This window comes from Vombatus ursinus, unplaced genomic scaffold (assembly GCF_900497805.2).
Source record: "Vombatus ursinus unplaced genomic scaffold, bare-nosed wombat genome assembly UNPS02014872.1, whole genome shotgun sequence".
In the NCBI taxonomy this organism is placed as follows: domain Eukaryota; kingdom Metazoa; phylum Chordata; class Mammalia; order Diprotodontia; family Vombatidae; genus Vombatus; species Vombatus ursinus.
This window is the reverse complement of record NW_020954650.1, coordinates 540,647-568,231: the sequence shown is the minus strand read 5'-3', so window position 1 is coordinate 568,231 and position 27,585 is coordinate 540,647. Positions and strand designations below refer to the sequence as shown.

At 36.5% G+C, this 27,585-nt stretch overlaps 1 protein-coding gene across 9 annotated transcripts in view; it reads left to right on the top strand.

Annotated features, from left to right (window-relative positions):
* Positions 1-27,585, top strand: part of STS (steroid sulfatase) — a 175,887-nt gene that overhangs the window by 103,759 nt on the left and 44,543 nt on the right. For all 9 annotated transcript variants that reach the window (XM_027842421.1, XM_027842415.1, XM_027842416.1 and 6 more), the window contains one exon: positions 21,964-22,101. In XM_027842421.1, the coding sequence (XP_027698222.1) occupies positions 21,964-22,101 (138 nt within the window). The remainder of the gene's footprint in view (positions 1-21,963; positions 22,102-27,585) is intronic.

The window sequence follows — 27,585 nt, the reverse complement described above, 5'->3', positions numbered from 1 at the left end:
AGGGTAAAACCGTTGAATGGACTTTAAGTATAATGGAGGTAAACCAGCCTCCAGCTTTTCTAAAAATTGAAAGATTGCATGAGACCCCCCCACCCCCTTGTTTCACAGAGCTCAAATAATTTGGTCCTTGATTATCTGTTCTTCTCCAATGAGTTAGGGAACTCTTTTGACCTATTGTCTCCACTCTGTTTCCTGTCAGTCCTCCTCTTTCTTTTCCAATCTTTTTGTCTTTTCTTGGAAGTGAAGGTCATATACAGGGGGCATAGCTTAGGTGAAGGGGAGTAATGTTTTTTAAAAACTGATTTCCTGAGTAGGTATCTCAGTGAAGACACACTTCACAGACTAATAGGACTGAAAGCAAACTGGAAAGGTCATTCAGTCTATCCATGGGGAATGTGATCAAAGGGGTATTACAGCTGAGCAGGAGATTCATTTTACAAGTCCTTACCCACATTGCATTTATTTTGATTTGTAAACATGCTTTAAATATTTAGGCAGCACTTTTCATTTCTGAATCCCCAACATGTTAAAGTAGTTAAAAACTCATGCAATATATTGGGTTTTATTTTCATTGGAGTTCTCCCTTATTTTAAGTATCTTTTTGAACATTTCAAATGGTATTTTGGTTGTTTTTCTTTTGTTTGATTTTGCATGAAACTCTTACAGGCTCCTATTGAACTGCATTCTAAATTAAATATCATATTTCAAAGTGGTTGGATTTATAAAAATTGTGCTTAATTCACTAAGTAGCCTACTATAGTGAAAAGAACACTGTATTTAGAAACAGATGACTGCTACTTAACCAAAAATGTGATCCTGGGTAAGTCATCTAAAACTCTTTGAAACTAAAGTTTTTTCATCTATAAAATGGGTATGATATGTGCATTACCTAGCTCATGTGATAATTATGAAAAAAATGCTTGACATAAAACCTTGAAGTGCTACATAAATATGAACTTTTTTTTAATTATAGAAACATGAGCTATTATAATACTTTGAAAATCAAGTTTAACAAAAGAGTGTGAGAATTTCAGTATTGGCTCAGAATAAAAAATTGGTAATATTTTAGGGCATGGCCAGATAGCTTTTTTTCACTTAAAATTTTGCTCTTTAGCTACTCATAAAAAGTGAAGTGCAGCCTGACTATATTTTCCAGGGACTCTTGGCAGGGACTGATAGTCAGTCACCCTAACCTAATGAACAATTTTGTTATTCAAGCAGATCCAGCCAGTGAAAGAATGAAATAGTTTCCATTTCAAACCAGGGTTTATTTGAGTGCAAGATACATAATGAGGTTTTGAATCTTCAGGAAAGTATCTAGTGGGTGATGACAACCCATAAATTGCAAGGGATTAACTAATGAAGACCCACCCAAATATAATTCTCTTTTCAAGATTGCCAAAATTGTTAAATTAAAGGATTGTGTAAAAATCACCAGGTTCATCTTCTGTTGCTGGGGAAATAATTGATTATAGAATTTACTTCAGGAGGTATGGAAAAGATTAAGAAAACAAATTCTTTTGGACACTTTGATCTCTCTGAACTGTTTTGTGTCATAGCTCCCTTTGACAATCTTGTGAAATCTATAGGTCTCTTCTCATAGTAATGTTTTTAAATGTGTAAAATAAAATATATAGAATAAAAAAGGAAATAGATTATATTAAATACAGTTATCAACATGTTTGTTTGTTTTCTGAAACAGAGTTCATGGACCCCAGGTTAAAAGCTCTTGGCTTGAAAAGAATATTGTCAAAATATAACTCATTAAAATTAATATATGACACATTCTCACTAGTATAGTAGAATGCTTTTTCATTGTTAAATCTGAATTTTAAGATTTGAAATAGGCTTTTTAAAATACACTAATGTTTTCCATGTCATACACACCAAGATACTTATTTGTGGTCTTGGGAGTTAGAAGAGAGAAGTTGGATTAAAGATTCTCTAAATACTGACATTTCATTCCTTTTAAGGGTAGGAGCCCTTTGAGAAGACAAAGGGAACTGATGTCATGAGTTTGCTGGCAAATAGCTTCTAGAATCAGTTCTTTGGTTATCTCTGAATGAAGATCCTCAATTTTCCTTTGGTGATGGATAAACTGTGGAAATCATTAGCTTTCCAGTTTGGGGTTTTTCTTTGGATCATCGATTTTAGAGCTGGAAGGAACCATAGAAGAATCAATCTAGTTTAATGTCCTCATGATACATAGTAGGAAGCTGAGGCACACAGAGATTAAGAAATTTCTCAGGTCGTAAGTGATAGAGATGGATTTTGAACTGAGGCCCTCTCACTCCAGAAATCTTTGTACCGAACCACCATATTAACTTTAACTTTTAGATTTCCACATTAAAGACACAATTGCCATAAAAAATACCTATGATCAATAATGTTTGGAGACATTTTTAAAATGCAGTTCTGTCCTAATGAAATTAGTGGTGGCCACAAAGGAATTTTATTTATGACTCTCATCTTTTTGCTATAAGATATAACATACTTAATAAGACTTGTTTTCTTCCAGAAACCAAGAGATCTTAAAGGCATGAACCATTTTGATAGATGACCACTACTCAGTTGCATTATACTAAGGGTGAATAGTGAGTGCCACAGAGGTTAGCTCTGATAATAACTCACATTTATATACCTTTTTAAATTTATCAAAACACTTTTCTTTCAATACCTCTGTGAGGTCAGTGGTGTAGATAATTATATCCCCATTTTACAGGTGAAGAAACTTTCTCTTAAAGTTAAGTATTCCAGCCTTGGAGTCAGGAGGGCCTGAGTTCAAATCCAACCTCAGACACTTGACAGTTACTAGCTGTGTGGCCCTGGGCAAGTCACTTAACCCCATTGCCTCACCAAAAACAAACAAACAAACAAACAAACAAACAAAAAGAAGTTAGGTGACTTGCCTAAAGTCATTCAGCTACGAAGTATTTGAGCTAGGTAAAAAACTGGGTTCAAATACAATGCTCTAGACAAAATAGGTTTAATGTGTGTTCCCACTTAATTATCCTTTCTGAAATGCCACTACTGAATTCTTCTACTGAAGAATTACCATCTTCAATGCTAGAGCTTAGCCCTTGTTGTCTCAATCATTCAAAATATGAAAATGTCTGAAAATATGGCCAGTTGTTTTTTAAGATTATTTTTCATTACTGTACATTGAAAAGATTTTTGCATTTAGGCTTAGAGGACCTGAGTTTGAATCCTAGATATCCTACTTACTATTTGTTTGACCCTGGGCAAATCTCTTGACCTCTTTGGACTTCACTTTCCTTAACTATAAAAAGATGATGTTGGAATAGATAACCTTGAAGATCTCCAACTTTAAAGCTATGATCCTATGAGTTTAGTGTATTCCTGTGATCCAAATCCCATCTTTAAATCTGCCCATGTAGTCACCCTTAAATCAACTAAAGCAAGGGGAACAATCCAAAAATTAAGGAACATAAACAATCCTGTGCTTTTTAGAAGTATGGGAGTTTGCTTCTTGGATTCCTGGATAAGAAACAAGTCACAAATAAAAATCCCACAGTAAGAAGTCCACTACAGACTCAAGAAGGGGTGAAAGGAGGCAGAGAGAGCCTCACTACCTGCCCATTCCACACTTGTAAAACACATGGTGTTCAGGGAGAGCTGTTCACATCCCCAGGCATTCTCTGAGGTTTAAAAATGATGATCCTCAAGGTCTTCTTATGTCACTTTGATTTACTTCTTGGAGTCTATGTGTTGAAGGATAGGAGTGAGCAGGATTCAGAGGCTAAGAACAAGTGCTCACTGATTTTCTGTTCTAACCAGGCATTTAAGTCACAATTCAAAAAAGAATATTTGGAGGAAAAAAAAACTTCTTTCTTCCAGAAATTTGCAGGGAATCCCCTCATGCTCCCATGCCTCTGTCTCAGCCCTGCCCTTAGAGAGTAGGAAAGGCATAAGTTGCATGCTAAATCTAGTGCATTTACATAAATTAAGAGTATTACTCTGCAGAACAATAATGTTCTCTATCTATTGTCTGCATTTCAACTGCTGATCACAAAGCTCAAACTCTGTGATCCCTGGAAATAGATGCTCATTGCACAAAGCAGGGTTTTAATTTATTCAGAAGTGTTAGCTTGGTAGACACAACACTGATTATAATTTAGAGCAATAGGAGTGTTGACATTTCTCAACTGTCTATTTAAAAATTAAACAGATTATCAGTAACATTCACACATATTATCTTCCTTTACATAAGTCAGGCAAAAATGTGGCTTCTCCACAAATTCACATTTTCAGTTTACAGAGAAATTTAAGGAAAAGAGCATTGTTGTCATAATATTGTCTTCAGGCTGAGGGAAGACAATAGCCAGAGGAGAAAAAAAAGTCCTTTAAAAAATTACAGCATCTTAAATCTTAAATTTAATAATTTGAAATGAAGAATTGTTCTGTCCGGTACCTATGTCTGTGTTCCTATTTCATGCCTGCCAAGTTTCATCAGTAACAACTATCTTACAGAGGCATTTCTGCATCTTATTTGCAGAGAGTAAATATGCCTTGCTCTGACACACTCTCTGAAGCTTTGAAAACCGCCTTTAGACCAGCCATATTGTTTTGTTTGCAGAATTTGACATTGACATCATCTTGCTTTTTATTTTGAGCTATTTTCCAATTAAACAAGGAGGGAAAGTGAAAATTTAATCAACCTTGCAATTTATTTTGGAGGGATTGTTATAGGCTAGAGAAGTAGAAACAGTGAGGAAAAGAGATCAGCTAATTACTGACAACATTATCCTCAGATAGTTGGCTGAAAGCACAGCAAAAGTTAAAGAAATATATGGGCAGAGATCTCTTGCTAAGATGCGGAAGAGTGTGTTTCATGGGTATAGTCAGAATAGTAACTCACATTTGTATTTATATGATTGTGTCTGTATTTTTTTTTTACTTATACTTAATGTGGCCACTATATCACATTCTCTGAGATATATTTATTATGAAAATAAACATTTTCTTTTGTATTTGCTACTTTCCTAAAGGCATACACCAGTGCTTCATCACAGCATGAACATAGCATAAAATTCTGGAAGGTAATTGCACTATGAATAGGTCCTTTCCAGTTGGAAAGCCTACAAATATAAACCCTATGCCTGCCATTCTAGATCCAGCTTTGCAAAGTTTGAGAGAGTCTAAAGTTATCAGTTTCTCAATCACATAAATGCTTAAAAATAATAGAATTCCACAATTAGAGTGGAAAGGAATCACAAAGAGACATCTAGTCCAACCCCTACCTCAAGAGAAACACTCTGTAACATCCCAGCCTTTTATGGAAGGACAATTCATTACTTTGTGAGGTTACCAATTCTACTTTTCTCTGCTTTCTGGTAAGCTTTTTCTTATATGGAGCCAAAATCTGCCTCTCTTTATCTTCTGTGTATTGCTCCTAATTTTTCCACTGTGTGGCCACAAACCTAATTTCCCTTTACCTGGCAGCTTTTCAAATACTGTTATGCTATTATGCCCCCTAAAGCTTCCCTACATCAAACACCTCCTGTATCTTCAGCTAGTTTTTATATAACGTTGTCTGCAATTTTGTCACACTCCTAGTTGCTCTATCCTGAATACACTCCAGCTTTAGACAATCCAGTTTCTATTGGATCGAGACAGATAGGTAGTGCAGTGGATAAAGCAATGGGTCTAGAGTCAAGAAGACATGAGTTCAAATCTCCCCTCAGACACTTACTAGCCAAGTGACCTTGGGCAAGTCACTTAACCTTTGTCTCAGGTGCTTCAACTGTGAAACGGGGCTGATAACAGCACCTACCTCCCAGGATTGTTGTCCTTAGCACAGTGCCTGACATGTAGTAGATACTCATTTTATAGATGAAGAAACCAAGGCTCAGAAAAATTAAATGACTTCCTCAAGGTCACATAGGGAGTGATAGAGGTAGAATTTGAACTTGGATCTAGTGACACCAGATTCAGTGTGGCAAGTTATATATTCTTTCCATTTCACCAACTCTGCCTCTTAAGAAGAAGAGGCAGATAATATACTATTAGTAAAGGAAACTTACTATTATTAGTAAAGGAAAAGGGAAAAAAAAACTTTTTTTTTTTCAATTAGAGCTATCCAAAAAAAAAGGGAAATGGTCTACCTCAATGGTAGTGGATGCTCCATAATTAAAGGTCAGCAGAGGCTGCCATGCTTCCTGGGGATGCTGTGAGAAGAGAGGCCTTATTGGGTTTTGGACTGGACATATCTGAGAGGTTCCTTCCGACTCTGAGATTCTGTAATTCTGTGAATGGAGATGATTTGAGTCAGCTTTTGTTGAAATGTGCAATAGATGTTACTTTGAAGATGACTAAGATAATTGCCAACCATCAATCAGGGAGCCCAACTAGAGTTACGTAGCAGGAATAGAATTAATATGCTAGCAGGTTTGTGGGAAACAAAAGAATGTTAAGTAGATGAATGAAGGAATTCGGACCATGAAATATTTCTGACATTCTTAGATAGAGGAATAGGGACTGGAACCAATGACTTCCTTGGATGACGAAATTCTCTCCACCAATATTGACCAACAGCAAGGTAAATAGAAAACAAGACCTGAAGTGAGGAAGACCTGAATTCTAATCCTGCTTCTGATACTTGTTAGCTGTGTAATCACAGGCAATTCACTTAACCTCTCTCAGCCTCAGTTTCTTCATCTGCAAAAATAAATGATGCTAATGATAACATTAACTCAGGATTTTTTTGATAAATGAATGAGTAATGTATACACACACACATATATATCTTTAAAAACTTGGTAGCATTATATAAATATAAACTGTTATTATTTTCTCTAACATATATTCTTAGAGTTTCATATAACACCAACAGACTTGCTCAGGGATATACAGCCAAGATTTGTCAGAGTCAGGGCTTAGAATCCAGGTTTTCCTAACTCCAAGGCTGGTTCACTGTCTATTTTGCCATGCTGGCTCTCAGTTCTTCATATATGAGGAGGGACTAGGTGGGCCACTGAGGTACCTTTGAACCTCAGGTTCTGACATTGTGTTGATGGAAATGAGTTGAACCAGCTGTTGCTGAAATGCATAATAGGATGCGGCACACTGCTAAGCAGCAGTGGGGACTCATCAAAGGTTGTATGTCAGGAATAGTAAACATGACAGCACAGTTCTTTGCATTTCATGAACACTAGAATGTATACTCAATACTTAACATGATGTCTGGCACATAATTGTTGTTCAGTCATTTTTTTTTCAGTTGTGTCTGACTCTTTGTGACCCCATTTGGTGTTTTCCTGTCAAAGATACTGGAGTAATTTGTCCTTTCCTTCCCCAGCTCATTTTACAGATGAGGATACTGAGGCAAATAGGGTTAAATGAGTTGCCCAGAGTCACACAGCTAAGTGTTTGAGGCTAGGTTACAGTAACAATAATAATAATAACTATTATTATTATACAATATCACGTAAATGATCAAATCTGAACTTATTTGTTAGATAACACAAGAGAGGGAGTTAAAATTGGTACTGTAGAACTTATTTATAATATATCTTCCCCTAGTATGAAACTCTGTATTCCCATGTAAAATACTCTAGTGGATGAGTTCATAGTCTGGGGAGAAATGTTTGGAAGCAGGGATTTTTGATAAATCTATATTTTCAATAATGTCACCACTTAGTACTAATGGTATATTTAAGTAGAGTCTCCAATTTAGAAAGTGAGATTTGCCTTTCAAGTAACAACCCAATTATGAACCACTATAAGAATCAACCATGACAGTTTTGTTCTTCTAAAACCTTTTTTAATTTTTTTTTTGCCATCTGTAATTTAGCAAGAGAAACTAATAAATACATTTTATTCCTTTAAGGAAAAAAAAAACATATTAAGGATTTCTATTTAAGACATGCAAAAGTCTCTTTTGTCAATTGAATGGGGAAAACTAGGAAGGAAAAACTTATCTATGATGGTGGAATCAACAGAAATATTTACTGTCTTACATTTCTCTTGCTACTTTTGCTTAAATTCAAGCTGTCACCTTTGGAGACAGTGCAGAGCCTACCTTCATCATCCCAGTACTCCCCAGAGGGGACAGCGTAGTCAGACTCCATTCCTTCTAAGTATTAACAATGTTGAGAAAGAGCTTCATTCACAGGTTGTCTTATCTGCTACTGACAAGTGCATAGCTGTTTTGAGTGTCTAGCAGCCTTAACCTAAGTGAAGTAAACATATTACCTGGAAGTTATTTAGGTATGCTAGAGAAGCTTTAGACAGGCAAACCGAAGGTCAAATTGAAAAAGATAAAAAAAACAAAAAACAACACAGATTTTCCTTAGAAGTTAAGTAAATGCTTGTGTGTGTTCACGTTTTAATTTATCTGTTAGAAATGTTTGAGACTGTGATTAATACACAAGATGACAACAAAGGGAAATGAAAATTTCACTTGTGTATTTTTCAGTTCTTCAAACCGTGAAAAGTGACATGTAAACTAAGCCAAAATCACATTATTTGGAAGGAAAACATTCTCTAAAATAAAATGTAAAAGAGCTTATAAGTCTGTCAGGTCAAGTAAACCAGCATTTATTAAGCATTTCCTGTGTTAAGTGCTGGGTAAACAAGACAGACAAAAAATCGGGCCCTGCTCTCAAGGAGCTCACATTCTAATTGGGTAGATAACATGCAAATAACTAGGCCTATACAAGATATACACAAAGTAAATCGGAGATAACATTGGAGGGAAGGCATTAGGTTTGAAGAGGAGAGTTCTCTTACAGAAAGTAGGGTTTAAACTGAGACTTGAAGGAATGAAGGGAAGTCAGGAGAGAGAGCATTCCAGGCATGGTGCATAGCCAGGGAAAATGCTCAAATTAGGGAGATGGAGTACTATATATGAGGACTAGCAAGGAGGCCAATGTCCCTAGATTTTAAAGCATGCAGAATTTAGTAAAGTGTAAGAAGGCTGGAAAGGTACAAAAAGGCAAGGTTGTGAAGGGTTTTAAAAATGAAAATAGAAGATTTTGTGTTTAATTAATTCAGGGAGAGGGGGCTCACATGGAAAGATCTGTACTTTAGAAAGATCTTTTTGGCAGCTAAGTGATTCACTGGAGTGTAATATAAATCAGAAAAAAAAACTGGGCTAATTGATTTTCTCTTGGTAGCTGGTTATTAGGCCACAGACTCTCTTATATTCATAGTCTGTGCCTTTTCATAAATGTCCATTTCAGTGGATAAGGTAAGGCGTCCCTTTCAGTAATTGTTTCTAGATAAATTGGTTTTTTGCTGCTGTTATAGCTATTCCTTGAGTTTTTTAAAATCTATTTATTGATGCCTTTTGTTTTTATATAAGTCATTTCTATAAATACTTCCACCTTCCCTGCTGTTTCCCAATGGAGCTCTCACTGTAATGAAGAAAAAGTAGTCAAAAGCAATTGATACAACAACCATGTCTGAAAATATATACAAAATTCTACCCTAATAGTGCCCCAGCTGTCTGCTGTGAGGAGGAAAGTATCTTTCATTATTTGTTTTCCAGGACTAATAATAGTGAGCATTTACATGGTGCTTTACACATATTATTTCATTGTATCTTCACAGCAGCCCCAGTAGATAGGTGCAGGTATCTCCATTTTATAGTTAAGGAAATTGAGGTAGACAGAGGTTAAGTGACTTGCTCAAGATCACACCACTAGTAAATATCTGAGGCTAGATTTGAACTTAGGTCTTCCTGCCTCTGTTTCTAACACCCTATCCTATGTAGCTGCCTATTGGCTTTTCAGTTGCTCAGTTTGATTTTCATTTAGTGGTTTTTTGTTTGTTTGTTTGTTTTAGTCATTATGGTCATCTTTTGTTTCTGTTTATTTTACTCTAAGTCAGTTCATAAAATTTTACCATGTTTCTCTGAATTCCTCATAGATGTCATTTCTTCCAGGATAATAATATTCCATTATATTCATATACTACAATTCTATCAGTTTTTAATTTTAACGATTTGTGTTTCTAGGATACTCAACTTAGTATCTCAAAGGAATATTTTTGTTTGTTTTAGGTAGTAGTTACATTGTGTTTCATTACTTGGGTGTTCTCCAGTTGAATTAAGTTGATGATATCAAGTATCAGAGGATTATATTTAAAATGTTAAACTGTTGTTTATAGCAAGGCTGGAGAATTCAGCTCCATAAAATGTGATAACTTAGTTGAAATTAGGTTAGAACCAGAATCATATTAGAATCATTAAGAAAGTCTGAGCAGGATATTATTCACTGTAAACCATACCCTTTAGGAAATCTCTGTTCCCTGCTTTAAGGGGTGGGGGGGGAAGGAATGTCCTACCCCAGGGGAATCATGAGGGTTTTGGATTCTCCTAGAAAGCACATACTCAATTAATGCCCAAAGTAGCTCTGGGGACAGACATTAGCGGCTTTCTTCATATGAATCGAGGATTTTGTTTTCTATGCAAGCACTACTCAACTTTCTTATCCATGAATACAGTATGTTGAAAGTTCAGTGTTATGTCCCCAGAATTTTGACAGGAAAGCATCAGTATTCTCCATAGAGATGAAAACTATTTAAGCTGTTCACTTCCAACAAATGCAAATAGCTAAGTTAAACTCAGGTATTGTTAACCTGAAAAGTTACCCAGGTAAAACAGTGAAACCATCACAGATGGTATCTGCAGATGTAGGAACATAGTCATAAATCATGTATAAACACCATGGTTAGGACAAAAATGGCTTAATTGGAAGAAGCACAACATTATCATAGAAAAAATGTGCAACACAAAAAATTGGAACAGACTTTTTAGGACATGTTTGTAAATATCTTTTTACCTGTGTGACCTTGAATAAATCACTTAACTTCTCTCAGCCTCAGCTTCTTCATCTGTAGAATAAAGGGGGTTGGATTAAATGATGTCTGATCTTCCTTCCAGCTCTAAATTTATGGTCATATGAATATATAAATATAAATGAGACAGAAAAATCACAGTGATGAAACTGGCCTGCCTTGCTTTTCTTTTCACAAGACACTCAATGATTCCCTCTGCACTGGGCATTTTCCCTAGCTGTCCCCCATGTCTAGGAATCTCTCCCTAGTCATTTCCACTCTGGCTTCCTTAAAATCATAGCAAAAATCTCACCTTCTACAGGACACCTTTTCTGATCATCCTTCATTCAACTACCTTCTCTCTGATGATTATTTCTAATTTATAGTGTGTATGGCTTGTTTGTATGTTGTTGTTTGCCTGTTTTCTCCCCACGTTAGGTTGTGAACTCCTTGAAAGTAGAGACAGATGCATGAATGTGTGTATGTGTGCATTTTCTTGTATCTTTAGCACTTAGCACAGTTCCTTACATGTTAAGAAATTAAAAAATGTTTATTGAACTTGTGGTACAGTGCATAGCATCTCATTCTTAAGATTTTCTATAGTTGTACTACTAACCTCAGTCATGCATTATAATATGCAGTTAACCTTATAAGAATGATTTCATGTTAAGGTTTTTAAAGTCTTTATCCTAACTAGATCAGTCTCTCTGGTCCTTGTTTGAATTATATATACAAACTATCGTTCGTGATCAGTGCCAATTGGCACCTCTTTGTATACTACTCAACAGCCTCTAAAGAAGGTCTGCAGATTATATTGGATGGCTGCAGGTTACTCCAATGGAAATCATCCATTTCAGAACTATGGTCACATAACAAGAGCTGGAAAGAACCAAGAATGTAATAGCTAGCAAAAATCTGTTTTCTTGATAGAGAGGTGATTGGAATTGTTTTAAATGACTGTTTTAGTCTGGTTTATGGGCAGCTAGGTGGCTCAGTGGAAAGATCGCTGGGCCTGGAGTCAGGAAGGCTCATCCTATGCTGTGTGACCCTGGGCAAGTCTCTTAATGCTGTTTGCCTCAGTTTCCTCATCTGTAAAATGAGCTAGAGAGGGAAATGGCAAACCATTTTAGTATCTTTGCCAATAAAGACCCCAAATGGAATGATGAAGAATCAGACACGACTGAAAATGACTGAAATGAATAGTCTGGTTTGCTGATGAAATATATGCTCTTAGGCTCTGGCTTCTAGGGAGGTATTTGATTTTGTAGTTGAATTTTATAAAGAATAAAGTCTACCAAATCCTGTATTTATTTAGTTTATAGATGGAAAGTAGAAACTATAAAGTCTAGTGCTCTGTATATGTGGTGATTTAATATTACGTTCCTTCAAATTGGTTGCTATTGATTGTCCACCAGTTTTTTATTTCCGCTCCCCCCCAGATGCCACCATTTTTTTTGGGGGGGGAAGGGAGTATTGCTATAAAATCATAGTAGCCTGCCTATTTGTGGATCTAGTTGTGATAATAATAATAATAATAATAATAATGATAATAGTAGCTAGCATTTAAATAAAGCTTTAAGGTTGCAAAGCACTTTACAAATATTATCTCACTTTATCCTCAGAGCAAATCCTAGGAGGTAAGTGCTACTATTATCCCCATTTTGTAGTTGAGGAAGCTGAGGCAAACAGATTAAGTGACTTGCCCAAGGTCTCTCAGATATTTAGTGGACCACTTTGCTGCTTCATGTGGATGATAGCCTATTGCTACCTTGGAAACATATATTTCCATACTGAATGGGCATTGATGTTTGGAGTGTTCATGGAATAGGGTAGTGGTCAACTCCTTTTTTAGTTCTTGTAATACCTGCTTAAAGCTATCCCGCCTACAAATATGTCCTGGGATGCCCTGTTGTGTCTTCAGGAAGAACTGACAAGACAAACACCTGGTGATAAAGCTCTGAAAAAAAATTCCACAAAGCCCCCTAGTATTTGTGTGGCTTACATATTCTTGGGATCCATTAATGATAGAATCACATTCATTTTCTGCAGATCCGTTCTCATTCTCTGATGGCCCATTGGTATGTGAGAAATTCTGTGTCATCCCTGTTGAACTAACACTTTTGTTTTCACACACAGAGTTGTGGTACACGTGAAGACAGGACAGGACTTCGTGGCTGTGGGTGCTTTTATAAGTAAAGAGTGATATTACCCAAGTAGAATATTGTGGCACGAGACAGCAGGTTCCAAAAGACAAAGTTCATAACATGTACAGTGTCTTATAGTGAAAAGAGTTGGAAAAGAGACGACATGGGTTCAAACCTCACTTTTGTTCCCTATAATCTGTGACCTTAAACTGTCTAGGACTCATCTCTATAAAATGAGGGGGTTGAACCAGATGAGCTCTAAGGACCCCTCCAACTCTAGATTTCTGATCCTAATAAATGCTAGAAGAAGTACATTACAGAGTTTAAAGGGCATCAATATCAAAGAGGGTCGTAAAGGCATAATCTGTTGCTCTCCCTGGCAGATGTGGAATAGATTATATATATCAAGGAGATTCTATTTGGTGAAAATGATGACCTGTCTTAAATTGTTCAGGATGGTAATGAGGGAAGTGTGGGTGTTGGTTATTGACTACAATGTTGCTAAAGGTCTAGCAATTATGGCATACTTTCAAGTCCTTTTTCTTTTTAACAAGCAATACTAGTGCTCCAGCAGGAAAGGCAGACAGCAGGTTTCGGGCCCTGAGAGGTATAGCTGTGGAACTGGGGGCTTCTGACATGAGATTAGTCATGTACTTATGGATATGATTAAATATATACTTATGAATGTGGTAAAGAGGCAAGGGGTAAGCTTCAGTGGGGAAGAGGGAAAGAAATATTTCCCCCTGCTAAAATTTATATAACACCTACTATGTATTAGGCATTGTGCTAAGCACTTTTTACAGATGTTGCCTCATTTGATCCTTACAATAATTGTGGGAGGTGGGTGTTATTATCCCCATTTCATAGTTGAAAAAACCGAGGCAAACAGGTTAAGTCCCTTTTCTAGGGAAAACTAGCAAATTTCTGATACCAGCTAGCAAATGTCTGATGCAAGATCTGAATTCGGTCTTCTTGGCTCCCAGCCTATCATTCTATCTGACACTCATAATGCCAAAAATGGTCACATCCGTAACTTCTGGAATGGTGTGACTGGCAGTGACATGGAGTGAGTAGAGACACTCTTGAAGGCCATGAAAGGAGTAGAGCATTATCTGCCTCAGCTGCTGAGAAATGTGGAGCTTTTATAGGTTCAACAGATTTTCAACCAGCAAAAAAGAGTGAGCTAGCAACATAGAAGTTGAGTAATTGTGGTGGGATGCCATGTGACTCTGTTGTTATTGTTGTTGTTCACTGGGACTCTTCATGACCCCATTTGGGGTTTTCTTGGCAAAGGTACTGTAGTGGTTTGCCTTTTTCTTCATCAGTTCATTTTACAGATGAGGAAATGGAGGCAAACAGGATTAAGTGAGACTTGCTCAAGGTCACACAGCTAGTCTCCAAGGGTGGATTTGTACTCAGGTCTTCCTGAATCCAGGCCCTGGGCTCTCTCTGCACTGCTCCACCTAGTTGCCCCATGTGAATTTGTAGAGAACTGGTTTCCACAGGTGTTGAGGTTCATCTGCAAAGATCCATTGCTGATAATAATTTTTTTAACCATGTGCATAAGTTCTAGAAGGTTCTGATCTGGTATAAATGTTATACTCAGAGCTACAGTATTCAACTCAGATGGTTACATGTCAAACCTCACTTCTCATGGCATTCCAAGTCCCACTGAATAGCGTTGGGTGAAAACAGCCCCCTTGGACAGGTCTGAAGAACTCCTAAGGAGCAAGTAGGTTCCCCCGTTACCTTCTCAAAGAAGCCGGTTCCCTCTAGATATGGTCCTCATGATCCTGCACCCCAATATTATGTTCCTTACAACATCAGCCAGGGTGAAATTCTCTTGGTAGCTACTCTGTGTTTCAGTTACTAATGCCTGTTCTATCATGGTAGCACAGATGATTTTTTTTTTCTTGTAGAGCCAAGTTACCATCTACAGGATAACGTTGGGACTGAGGTAAATATCTCTAACCTAGTAGCCAAACCTCTAGTATTGGAGTCTGGGTGGTAGCACAGGCAACCCCATTACTATGATTTCCCCTCCCTTTCCCTTTGTACCTTGGGTTTCTTAGTATACATTATAGAAGACCTTTGTATCTCAGCCAGCTTCAATAAAAGCATATTCTGAGCCAAGCAGCATAATCATTTGCAGATGAACTCATTCTTCTCTCTCCATAGGTTTTTAATGTTCCTCAAGTAGAGCAATAGATTAGTATAGTTGGTAGCTTGTGTTGTGGCAACTTTTCCTTGGGTCTTTTTGGTCTTGTTATTCAGAGTGTTTGTTTTTGTTATTCAAAGGTACAGAAAAGACCAAGATTTGCACTCTTATCTAAAAATGCAAAGATTCCGCGGGCTGGGAGAATCTTATAGCTTTGATTTATTGATTTTGCATAAGCTTCTTAATAGTCAGAACTAAATAGGATTTAAGGTTTTCCTTTTCCTTTTCAGATTAAAACCAGTCAGAGAGCCAGCTTCACTGTCTGGAAAAGGCTAGGCTTCTGGGTCATTTGGTTTCAATCATTATTCCTCCTCTCCCTCCACTCTGTGCATGAGTAGAAAGCTCTCTGCAGGGATGTAGTTGAAGATGGTGACTGGAAAGTAGGGAATGTGCAGTGAGATGAAAAATGGTATGACAGGTCCTGATTGCCAATGCCCACATTTTAAAGGTAAAGGCTAGAGAAGAGATCACATTTTCCCTCTTAGCTGTACCCTCAAGCCTCTCATCCAGTCAAGTACAAGTGTGACATAAGCGTAATGAGAAAATTACCTCATGGATTCTCTTCATGTACCAAAGCCTGTTGCTTGCTTTTCTAAGAGAGAACAAAAACAGTACTACCTTGCTGATTCATATTCAGCTCATGAGTCCCTAATAGAAAACACAATCTCAGTATTAATTTTGTGTTAAGTGCCTTAATTTCAGGCATTTCTATCACGTGACTCCGAATATCAGATTCATAAATATTGTTTAGCATTATATTGATGAAGAAAAATAAGATGAAAATATTGAAAACTTTGACCATTTGTTTCAGGGAAAAGAATTGAATGAAAACAGACTATGTCTTTGGTGATGTATCTTCTATGTAGGGAATATCAAACTTACTTTTTGTATGGTGCTAAAATTTATACTGAGGTAGAAATGGGATATCTCTAAGCCTATATAAAGCAATAAAATGTTACCCTAGACCCAGGGCATCTTAAACCTTATGAAAATGCTTTTTGCTACTTAGGAGCCACCACCATGGGCTCAGATGCTTCCTACCACATAATCTTCAGAGCATTTCTATTTGGATTGTTTGAGCCCCAACACTGACCTGTAGGTTGTAGATGGGCTCATTTTTTCTTTAAAAGAGCTATAAGAGCAGTCCATGTGGCCCTCATAATACATCTAGTGCTTAGAGTAATCCTAAGTAAAACCATAAAGATAGGAAGTAAGTTATTCATAGTTTTACACAGTTAGTGACTGTTGTAGAAAACTGTGAGTTTTCTTTCTATATTAACCTGCTCATCCCAGCGTTGTAAATAGTCACTTTAGAACAGATTCTACTGCCATATTTTGGCTATCTGAGTCACAGTTGTTGTTGACAGACAAGGAAAAACTTAATTTCTCTAAATAGCATTTTAATGGCAACCAGGCATTATAGATAAAGAGCTGGCCTTTGAACCAAGGGGACTGTGGTTCATATCTGCGAGATATATTATTTGAATGACCCTAGGAAAGTCGCTTTAATTGTCAGTGTTCCAGGTAACTCTCTGAAGTTCTAAGTCAGAACGGTTGTCAAGCTAGATTAGTAGAGAGAATCTCTTCATCAGGAGCTCCCTATACATGTGACATCATAGTTCTTGACCAAAAATGAATACCTCTTCTTCCCCAAAAAACAAATTCACAGCTTTGTTGTCATTCAGTTGTGTCTGGCTCTTTGTGACTCCATGGCAAAGAAACTAGAGTGGTTTGCCATTTCCTTCTCTATCTTATTTTATAGATGAGAAAACTGAAGCAAATAGGGTTAAGTGACTTAAGCCCAGGGTCACGTAAATAGTAAGTGTCCGAGGCCATTTTTGAACTGAGCAAGATGAGTCTTTCTGACTCCAGGCCTGGCACTGTATCCACTGTGCCGCCCAGCTGCCTGTCTACAACTTAGGTAACACAAATTAATTATTTATAATGATATGATTTCTATGCTTTATTCTTGAGTACTTGGAAAACATAATTTTCCTTTCCACATATATAAAATAAAATTATGAAATGTAAAAAAAATTTAAAGAGAAGAAACAGACAAGATTCTCAAATTTTCTAGTACCACCTTTAAGGGCTCTTAAAGTTTGGGTTAGGAAACCTTGCCAAACGTGCCTAAGTTCTCTGTGAGCTTTTTTTCCCCTTGACCAGGTCTTACTTGTTTTTGCCTCTTAAATAGGTGAATACTCTCAAAGGACATTGTTTTCTGTATTTGTTGTATTGAGCTTAACAACACAAGAAAGCCATGGAAATGAAACAGCTCATTTTAAAGCCATCCCATAGTTCGCAGTCAACAGCACAAGACTATCATCCCAGATCAATTGGTATCATCATACTTTGAGAACTTTCCTGGAAAATAACATTTGTAGATCTCTCAGACTTTACATAAATCACCTTGAGACCAAGAATGGAGTAGCAGATAAAAATTATTCCCAAAGGAGATTTCTTTCCAGAAGCTTGAGAAGGGAGATTTAGTGAGGCTTTTTGGAATCAATCTTATGAAAAATTAAATAGTTAATAGGTTCCCAGTTTTATAAATGCACTACAAGCTTAGGAAACATGACAGACAGCAAGAGGACCCTAGCAGGTAAGAGGTCCAGATTTTATCTTTCATATTAAAAAATGCTAAAACTACTCTAGGACTCTACGACTGTCAGTGTTATAGACAAATACCTCATGTTCTTGTTTGTAGAATGTCAGCTAGTTTCTTTGAGCATTAGAGATAGCATGACATAGTGAACGGAGCTCTGGACTAAGAATTTAGGAAGACCAGGAAGGAAGATATGAAGGAAGCAACAAAGGAAAGAAAGGAGGGAGGAACTAAATGAGGGAAGGGAAGTGAAGGATGGAAGAAAGGAAGGAGGGAAGGGAAGAGAAGGAAGGAAGGAAACCAGCATTTCTATATGCTAGGCACTGTTCTTAGTACTTTACAGATATTATCTCATTTGATCATCATGACAGCCTTGGGAGGTAGGTGTGATTATCTTCATTTTATGAGCTGAAGAAATGGAGGTAGACAGAGGGACTTGCCCAAATGACTTGCCTAGAGTCACAGAGCTGGTAAGTATCTAAGGCTGGATTTGAACTCCGGTGTTTCTAACTCCAGCCCAACACTCTATCCACTGTGTTAGTACCTGTGTAACTTTGGCAGGTCGCTTTGCATCTCTGACCCCAGTTTCCACAATCTATAAAATGGGAATAATAATAGTACCTAATTCACAGGGTTGCTGTAAGGATCAAATCAGAGAATGTGTGTAAAGCGCTTCGCAAACCTTAAACTACTATAAAAAAGAGTTATTCAAATGAGCTTTTGTTTTTTTTTTTAAGTGAAACTCAGTCCTGTAAGGATTCTTTTGGTGATAATCACTTTTCTACCCAGCCCTTCCTACATCATAGCTTTCCACAGTCAGAAATAGTAAAGAGAAAAACATAGATCTAGCTAGCAACTATGAGAAGCAAGGTTGTAGTGTAGAATATGGATAAAATGTTCTTTCTCCCAGGAATATGATACTTCTTTTTCATAAAAACTCTTTTCAGCCTCTTTTTATCTTGATGATATCTACCAGGTTTTAGCCCTTTCCATATTCCCTCCCTAAATGACATGCAATTCACTAGGGTAGTGGCATCAAACTCAAATAGAAACAGATCCCTGCCCACTGCATATTGACTTAGAAAACAACAAAGTAACATTATGTTGTATTGTAGTTTTATTTATTTTGTTAAACATTTCCCAGTTATATTTCATTGTAGTTCAGGCCACGCTAAGAATGTCTGTGGGTGTTTGCCCATAAACTCTGATTTTGACATCTCTGCTCTAGAGTATCCCACTTTTATCACTGTTTACTTTCGCTGTAAGTGTCTTGGCTTAGCTTGGCACATCCTGTGCATGCTCAATATAAGCATTTTGCTCGTGGCAATAGTCTTTTCTTCACATATGTATGTATCGAGTGACTTAGTTCACCATACTATTATTCCAGAACCTGTGGGGCTGGAGACTGTGATGTTGCTGTGAATTTCTGGTACTTCTCATTGATGTCTGCTTCCTGTTGTGTCAGTGTCATTTATCCTTTCTCCACCTTATATTCCCAGAGATAAAAGACTTAGGAAAAATAATTAGGCTATGCTTTTCTACCTGAGAACACTAAAACTAGCCAAGCTATTTCTAAATCTATAGAGACCAGTCTACTTTCAACCAGGACTATCCCTATCCTGCTTTTTCTATTCTTGAAAGGTTTAACCTTCTAGCTATCATGGCATTGATCATTTGATTTAGGCATGACTAAGAAAGCTGGATAAAGCAAGAAAACTAAATATCCATTATTATATACCCTGTGTAATCCATGGGAAAGATGCAGAATGCTAAGGAGTAGAGAGGGTGGTATCAACTTGTAGTAGGAGAAATGAGTATAGTAAATGCTGCATAAATGACAGTTTCAGGATAAAAAATGGCCTAGAGACAGTTTTTTAGAAGTATAAAGGAAAGGAACACTTAACTGGAGCAAAGGGAAGAAGTAGAGTACTAAAATGGGACAAATGTGGTTATATGGGATGAAAATCTAAATTGCATTTGAAAGGCAAACTTTTTTTTTTTTCCTTTTTTTAGTCCCTGTGCAGAATATACTTTGGGCCATGGTAATTCTGAAAATATGAAAGGTGATTTGTTTTCTGAATTGGAGGTGCATGGTTGTATGCCCTTGAAAAATACTAATGAAAATAAAGTTATGATAAAAACATGCTCCTGAATTACCCACCATGTCCTGCATGCTTTTAACTAAGAAATTGGCATTTACAAAAAAGTACATTTTGTTTCAGAATAAAAATATTTGATATTGTGGAAATTTGCTATAGCTTCTCGCTATTCTAACTAATTGCCATTTTCAAAGGAACAAGGCTTTAATTGGTGATGGAGCCAGATAACCCTTTGCACACAATCTGCTTATGTATTTTGTCTAATAGTAAAGCATGACATCCTTTAATATCATTTACCACTGTAGCCAAACCTTTATAATGCCTGTCACTTGTTGTATATCTCAGTTCTGTATGGATAGGATATTATGTGGTGAGCATTTTATTAAATATCAACATCTGCATTGGTAAGCAAGAGTTTCATCATCTGGGAGTTCCCTGTATAGTTAAATCATAGGTCCAGTCCCTGTCTCTGTGTCTACATTTTAGGAAGTTTTGACATCTGCGCTAATAAATGGAAATATTTATTCCATCTTTTTTGTTGTGACACTTGCTTCATCAGAGGGAAAAAGATGTTCTGCTTCAGATGACTTTAGATATTTTTCTAAAGTGAAGACACTAGTTGTAGATATTGGTGTTCTTGCTTGTAACTCTTTTGAAAGAAACTATATACCATCTGTCCTTCTTCATTTTATCTGTACACCTCATAGTGTTAGGTAAGATCTCAAAACCAGCCACTTCGGTTTTCCTATGGCCATCAAGGACAAACCTGCCTTTGACACCATGATCCACTGAAAACAGAGCTGGATTCTTAATGAGAGGACCTGCATTTGAGTCTCATCTCTGCCATTTTACTATGAGAATGACCACCAGTGCTGGGTACCTTCTATTTTACATCATCACAAACTTTCAGAAGCAGATGCATCAAATATCCATGTGTTAGAATTGCATCAGACAGCACATGATATACATGGTTTAATTATGGTAGAAAATTGTTGCAGGCATAGAAGAAAATGTAACAGTTTTCCTCAAAACCAACCATATTGCTTCATTCCGAAATTATTTGTTGACTTAGCACTCTGTCTACATTGCCAGATCTTTCTTTGCAAAGATGTACAGTTATATGGAGGTGTTGGTATTAAAAGAAAAATGAATTCAAAAAGAATTTATTAGGCACTTACCTATATGCAAAGCACTGTGCTAAGTTCTGGGGATACAAATAAAATACCATATAAGACAGCCCCTACTCTCAAGGGGTTCTCATTTTAGTGGGTGAGGCAGTACAGAGTAAAGGTTTCATTTACACATCAAGTAGAAAGGAGCAGTGGCCAGCACAGTGCTTCTTTTTTCTCTCCTCCTGCATCCGGGGTGTTAAGATGATGTCTGGTGAGCGAGAGAAGAGGAAGGGAGGGGGAAAGAGCTGCAGTAAAGTAGTTGCAGGAAGTTTCCAGAATGAAGGAAGTTTATATGACAAATGCTCCAAATGAAAAGTGAGGGAATGGGTGGTCCCCTTTAGAATTTCTGGCGAAGGGAAACCCTATTGAATGACACAAACTAAAAAACAAGTCAGAACCTTTTTAAAAAAAATTTTATTTAATGGGGGATGGGAGGGTTTGCTTTCTTTTGGTTTCTTCATTGTTGTTTTGAGCCTGGTGGCATAATTCCATAGGTTAGCTATCTATAGCAATAATTCTATCTATCAGTCATATAGCATATCTCTCAGAAATATTATGTAAGCTGTGAGACCAATTCTTAAAGCAATTTTTTTTTTGGTGGATATTCTGCAGAACCATTCTATGGTTCTTGTCAATGAAGATCAAACAACTGCCTTGAACAGACTTTTAAACTCTTAGGGCTGATGACTGCAAATCTTGTTCAGTACTCCAGGAAACCAACCCTAGAGCAATCAAACAAGGCTCTTGATTGCCCCGAGTTCCACATGTTAGTCTCCTAATGTGACCAGCATAGTGCCAGTTGCTATACGTAAAAATGCATTTTCTTTTTTCCTGAGAAATTAGCTGACAAATTAATAAGGGCAGACATGGCTGTTTCTTTTGTTGCAAAGAAGTGTTTTAAACCTGAGGTGTTTTCTTCTTTTAGGGCAGATCTTAAAAGCTCTAGATAAGAAGAAACTGACAAATAAGACACTCGTGTACTTTACCTCTGACCAAGGAGCTCACATTGAAGAAGTAACCGACAAAGGAGACATCCATGGAGGGAGTAATGGAATTTATAAAGGTGAGAACCCTGTTTTTGAAATGACCCTTCCACTCAGTATACTTGTGTGCTTACCTCTTAGCAAACTTTAAAGTGACTTGGGTACCTCTTGGCTATCTCTCTGCTCATTCCAATTGCATTTGTTTCTATCAGAAGTATCATGCAAGTCACCTTGTTATAATGACAGCTTCAGGGGACAGAGTACGAAGAATCCTGCAGAAGGATTCAGGAGGCCTGAGTTCTCTAGGCCTAGTCTTCTAAAGATAAACTTAATGTAAATTTTCCAGATTCCTTTTCCTAATATGTAAAATGAGAGCTAATAAGATGAGTTAAACTCCATAGGCTACAAGTGGCTCTCAGATCTCCGGACTGTGGGCCTGAACCAGAATATAATGTAATTGGGAAATGTTTAACAAAAGTAAAAATGTAATACAACATATAAGATGTTAATTTATTGTTTTCTAAGTCAATATGTGGCCTGCAGGCATTCATTTCCATTGGAGTTTGATGCCTCTGAGCTAAATGACTTCTAAGACCCCACCTTCCAAGTGCTAACATTCTGTAATTATACTGGAATTTTTTTTAAAAAGTGCTTAATAGTAGCATTAATCTTATCACAAAATTACACTGGTGATATGATTTTTCTTCCACAATGTAGCAAGTAAAGGTCCTTTCATATATTTTGGTAAGAAAAGAAACAACCTTGACACATGATTTTAACCTTAAGAAAACATTTTTGTCAAGTAACTTCTATAAAACTCAGCAGGAAGAAAAAGAGTATACTTGACCAAACTTTGTAAACAGTGTTATTAATACTGTTAATCCTCTTCCATATTCATGTGTTTCCAGAGACCTGTGGTCCATGAAACCTCTAAATATGGAAGCAGATTTCATTGTTTATAAAATTAGATGATCCCCTTTACAAGACAGTTCTAGAGGCCAGTTAGACATTTGCCAGGTGGTCTGTGGAGGAGTTTTGTTTTGTTTGTTTTAGGAGGAAGGTACAGAAGTTCAAAGTAGTCCTAGTAGCCAGGCTTCTTGGAAATTTGTCTAGTCTATAATGTGTAACACAGCTAATCCTGACAATATTTTATTATTGTTATTTTTATTAAGGCCTTTTGTTTTTACATAATAATTGTTCCTTAATGTAATGGGGCAGGGCAGGGTGATGTACCCCTCTCCCCATTAAAAAAAAAAAAAAGGAAATAGTTATGTAACATACAGTGAAGCCATTAGATCATGTAGGCAACATTTTATCTTGTAGTCCTCCCCTTCTTCAGATATGGATTTTATCATCTGTTCTGTTATAATTAATCTGAATTCAGGTGATTCTTAGTCACATTTTCCTTTACAGTATTACAGACATTGTATATATTGTTCACCATGATTGTAATTTTTTCCCACTGATTTCTGCAAAGACCCAAATCTGTATAACTTGATTTTCCTATGAGAACTTGTGAATGACCGTTATCCTACTTGGATGTATGTAGGTGGAACTTTGTGTTGATACCTTCTTATTTTGAAACCGAGTGATTCAATTAAGATAAACAAACAAATGAAAATAAAACTTCCAATCTATATATTTCTGTGGTCACATATTGACTTATTTTTAAAATGTAATGTTACCCGTGTTTTGTTGCATTTTAAAAAATTGTTAAATATTTCCTAATTACATGGAGCAGCTGGGTGGTACTAGATGGAGTTCTGGGCCTGGAATCAGCAAAGCTCAAGTTCAGATCCAGTCTTAGCTACTTACTGTGGCCCCCAGGCAAGTCACTTAACTTCTGTTTGCTTTAGTTTCCTCATCTGTAAAATGGGGGAAATAATAGTACCTACCTCTCAGGGTTGTTGTGAGGATCAAATGAAATAATAATTTTAGAGTGCTTAGCGTAGTACCTGGCATATAGAAGGTGCTATATAAATATTAGATATTATTATGGTTTGGGTTGCATTCAGGAGTGTTTCAGAAGTATAGTGTGTTTAACACCTCTACTCAAGAGCATGGCTAAAAGTAAATATCCTAGTCCTATTCTTATAAAGTTCTTTTTCTCCCAGGGTTCTGTGAGTATAACTTTGAGGCTCTAGATAACATCTTACATACAATCTCAGGCTACTTTTTGTGCTTTATTCCTCATATGATTTGTAAAAAATACCAATGGGTACTTCAGACATATTTAGGTAGATATATTTTAAATGTCTTTGGGCATTCATATGTGCTATATGTACTAGTAATAAGTGACACTATATTAATTCTACCAGAACTATTTGTAACTTCAGAGTTGTCCCTTTGTCAGGTTTTATTGAAATCAGCATGTCCGTCAAAAGAAATTATTAGAAAACTTCCCGTGATTCTATTCTGACCATAAGAAATGAACAAGAGCAGCTAAATGCTGAAGCATCTAAATTTTCATGCTCTGGATATTTTTTCAAAGCTGTTGTTTATGAGAACTCAAAGGGGAATCAAGCCACTTAATCCCCTTATTGGAAAAGCATTCCTTTGCTGAACAACAATAATTTATTCTGTTTTAAATCAAAGCCCTTAAAAGATCCTTGTAACTTGAACTAACTTTCTCACCTTCTTCCAGCCAAATCAGTTCCACTAATTCAGTACAAGAGCTATTTTGGGTTTAAAGAGATAAACTGTGGGGAAAAAAGTAGGGGGGCACAGTTCTTCTTATTCATATTGTAGAAGCCTCTTGTTCCAGTCACTGACTTTCACTTTGTGGGTTAGGATATGGGGTAGGGAAGGAAGGGGCAGTTAGCAAGTTAAATCATTGGGTAAACTGACCTGGGAATGTTCTGGGAATTAAGGGTTATGTTCCTGCCTTTATTTTATTTATTATTTTTTTTTTTTTTGGTGAGGCAGTCAGGGTTAAGTGACTCACACAGTTAGTAAGTGTTAGTCTGAGGCAGGATTTGAACTTGGGTCCTCCTGACTCCAAGGCCAGAGCTCTATCCACTGCACCACCTAGCTTCCTCTTACTGCCTTTATTTTATAAACAATCTGTGCTTGTAGCACCATTATCTTGTTTTGATGTAGGAAGGTGAAACTTTCTTCTTTGTCCCATGCCTTTTATCCAGAAGGAGATTTCAAAATGAAAATAGATGCTATCTGGACAATGATAATGATGTGAGAGGCAGTGTGACATTATAGATAGAGTTCTAGACCTTAAATCTGGAAGACCTTGATTCAAATTCACCATATGATACAATAAATTCCAAATGCATACATGACCTAGATGTAAAAGGTCACAAGATAAATTAGAAGAGCAAGGATTGGGATACCTCTTGCCACTATGGATAAGGAAAAAAAGTTCTTGACTAATAAGGATTATAGAGGATCACAGAAGATAAAATGAATTTTACTTCCATAAAATTAAAAAGTTTTTGCGCACACAAAAAATCAATACAATTAAAATCAGAAGGGAAACAATGAACTTGAAAATTTTTTTCCATTAAATTTCTCTGATAGAGGTCTAATATCCAAGATATAAAGGAACTGATTTTTAAATGTACAAGAACATGAGTCATTCTTCAAATAGTCAATTAAATAAGCTATCAGCAACCATATAAAAATGTTCTAAACTACTAAAAATTAGAGAAATGCAAACTAAAACAATTTTAAGGTTTCACCTCATAGGCATCAGATTGGCAAAGATAACCAAAAAAAAAGGAAAATGACAATTTTTGGAGGGTCTGTGGGAGGATAGGCAAGCTAATGCATTATTGGATGGCTCTTTGAAAAGGTCCAACTATTCTGGAAAGCAATTTGCAAATATGTCCCCAAAGTCATTATAAACAATTTAGTCCAACTGCTTATACCCTTTTATCAGTGATACAACTACTAGACCTACACTCTAGGGACATCAAAGAAAAAGATAAAGGACCAATATGTACAAAAATATTCATAGAGACCTTTTTTATTATGGCAAAGAAATAGAAACTAGGGGATATCAATTAGTTAATGGCTGAACAAATTATGGTGTATGAATGTAATACAATATTTTTGTCCTGTAAGAAATGATGAAAGGGACCAATTCACAGAAATCTGGGAGAACTTATATAAAATGATGCAGAGTGAATTGAGCAGAATCAAGAGAACAGAAGAGTGAGGGGACAGAATCTCTGCATAAGGAAGATTAATTTTGTGCCTGTTGTAAAGAATGATTTAGGGAGGAGATAGAGACAGGAAGATTATAATGAGGGTGTATAACACTGTGGTGACAGTGGAAACAGAGCACAGGAGATCCCTTTTTCAAGGTGTGGAAATAAATGGGAATAGAATGGTTAACGAGGATTTCTACAGTAGTAGAAAATAGTATCTTATTATATTTAATTCTGCATATGTAGGGATGTCTTTATAACACTTGCTTTAAGTCTGTATATGTAGGGATGTCTTTATAACACTTGCTTTGCCTCCATATAAAAGACATATTTTTTTCCTGGCTTGAGAGCAAAAAAAAAAAAAAAGAAACAAAAAACCAAAAACTGTGCTCAATCACAGATTTCAAGAGAAACTAGTTGGTCATGAATGATCCAGATCTCTCTGAGCTTCTCCTTGTGGTCATTGAGCCTGGTAAGCATTCCCGCATTGCAATAATAAAGGGCAATAGGTACTTTTATTGAAAAAAGAAAGCAGTAAAGCTTTCTGGTAGTTTACTGGAAGGTAGCTAGATTTAAAGGCTATCATCAGATATTGGCAAGTTTCTTACTCTATTTCATAGGAGGTCATAGAAGCTGCCAACTTCTTGGACATTTCTCTTAAGTTACCATCAGGCATTCCCTGGCCTTTTTCTTACCTGCCAGAGATCTCTTTTAGTTACAAGGAAAAATATTTCCTACATAGGTCCTTCTCACTCTTAGAGCTAACCTAATAGGATCACAGGTGTAGCATCTCAGTTAAAACATTTTCCCATTTATTCTTAGTTTTATCTTGTTTGGTTTGTTTGTTTTTTTGTTTGTTTAATTTCCTTGACAGCATTAGGAAGGATTTTACCTAAGAAAGAAATTGTTAGCAAAGATCTGAGTGGCATTTACCCAAACTCTGAATTATTTAACGTAACAGGCATAAAGGTAAAATATTTTGTTAGTTCACTCCAAACAGTTGACTCCATCTCTCTAAGAGTTTTACACTTTTTATTAATAACTCAGAACACTTAGCAGTTTGATGTGCAGTTTATATAGCTGTTCTCTCAACAATTCCAAAAATTATAATTAATTTGAAGAGGCACTCTTTTTTCTTCTATTTTGACCATTGATTTCAAGATGATAGATCCTTATACTTGCTTATTATTTCAGATATTAGACTGATAATTATCTTATCTTTGATAAGTGAATTCCATATTGTTTTCTTGTAGAACAAATAAACCATTTGATAATTCCATAAGGAATATGAAATACAGTATCTTGAGCAACAACTGGATTTGTGGTGAATGCAAAGAACAAACACTCTAAAGTGGTTTGCACCAAGTCTGAGAATTAGTATTTCCCCAGAGGGGAAACCCA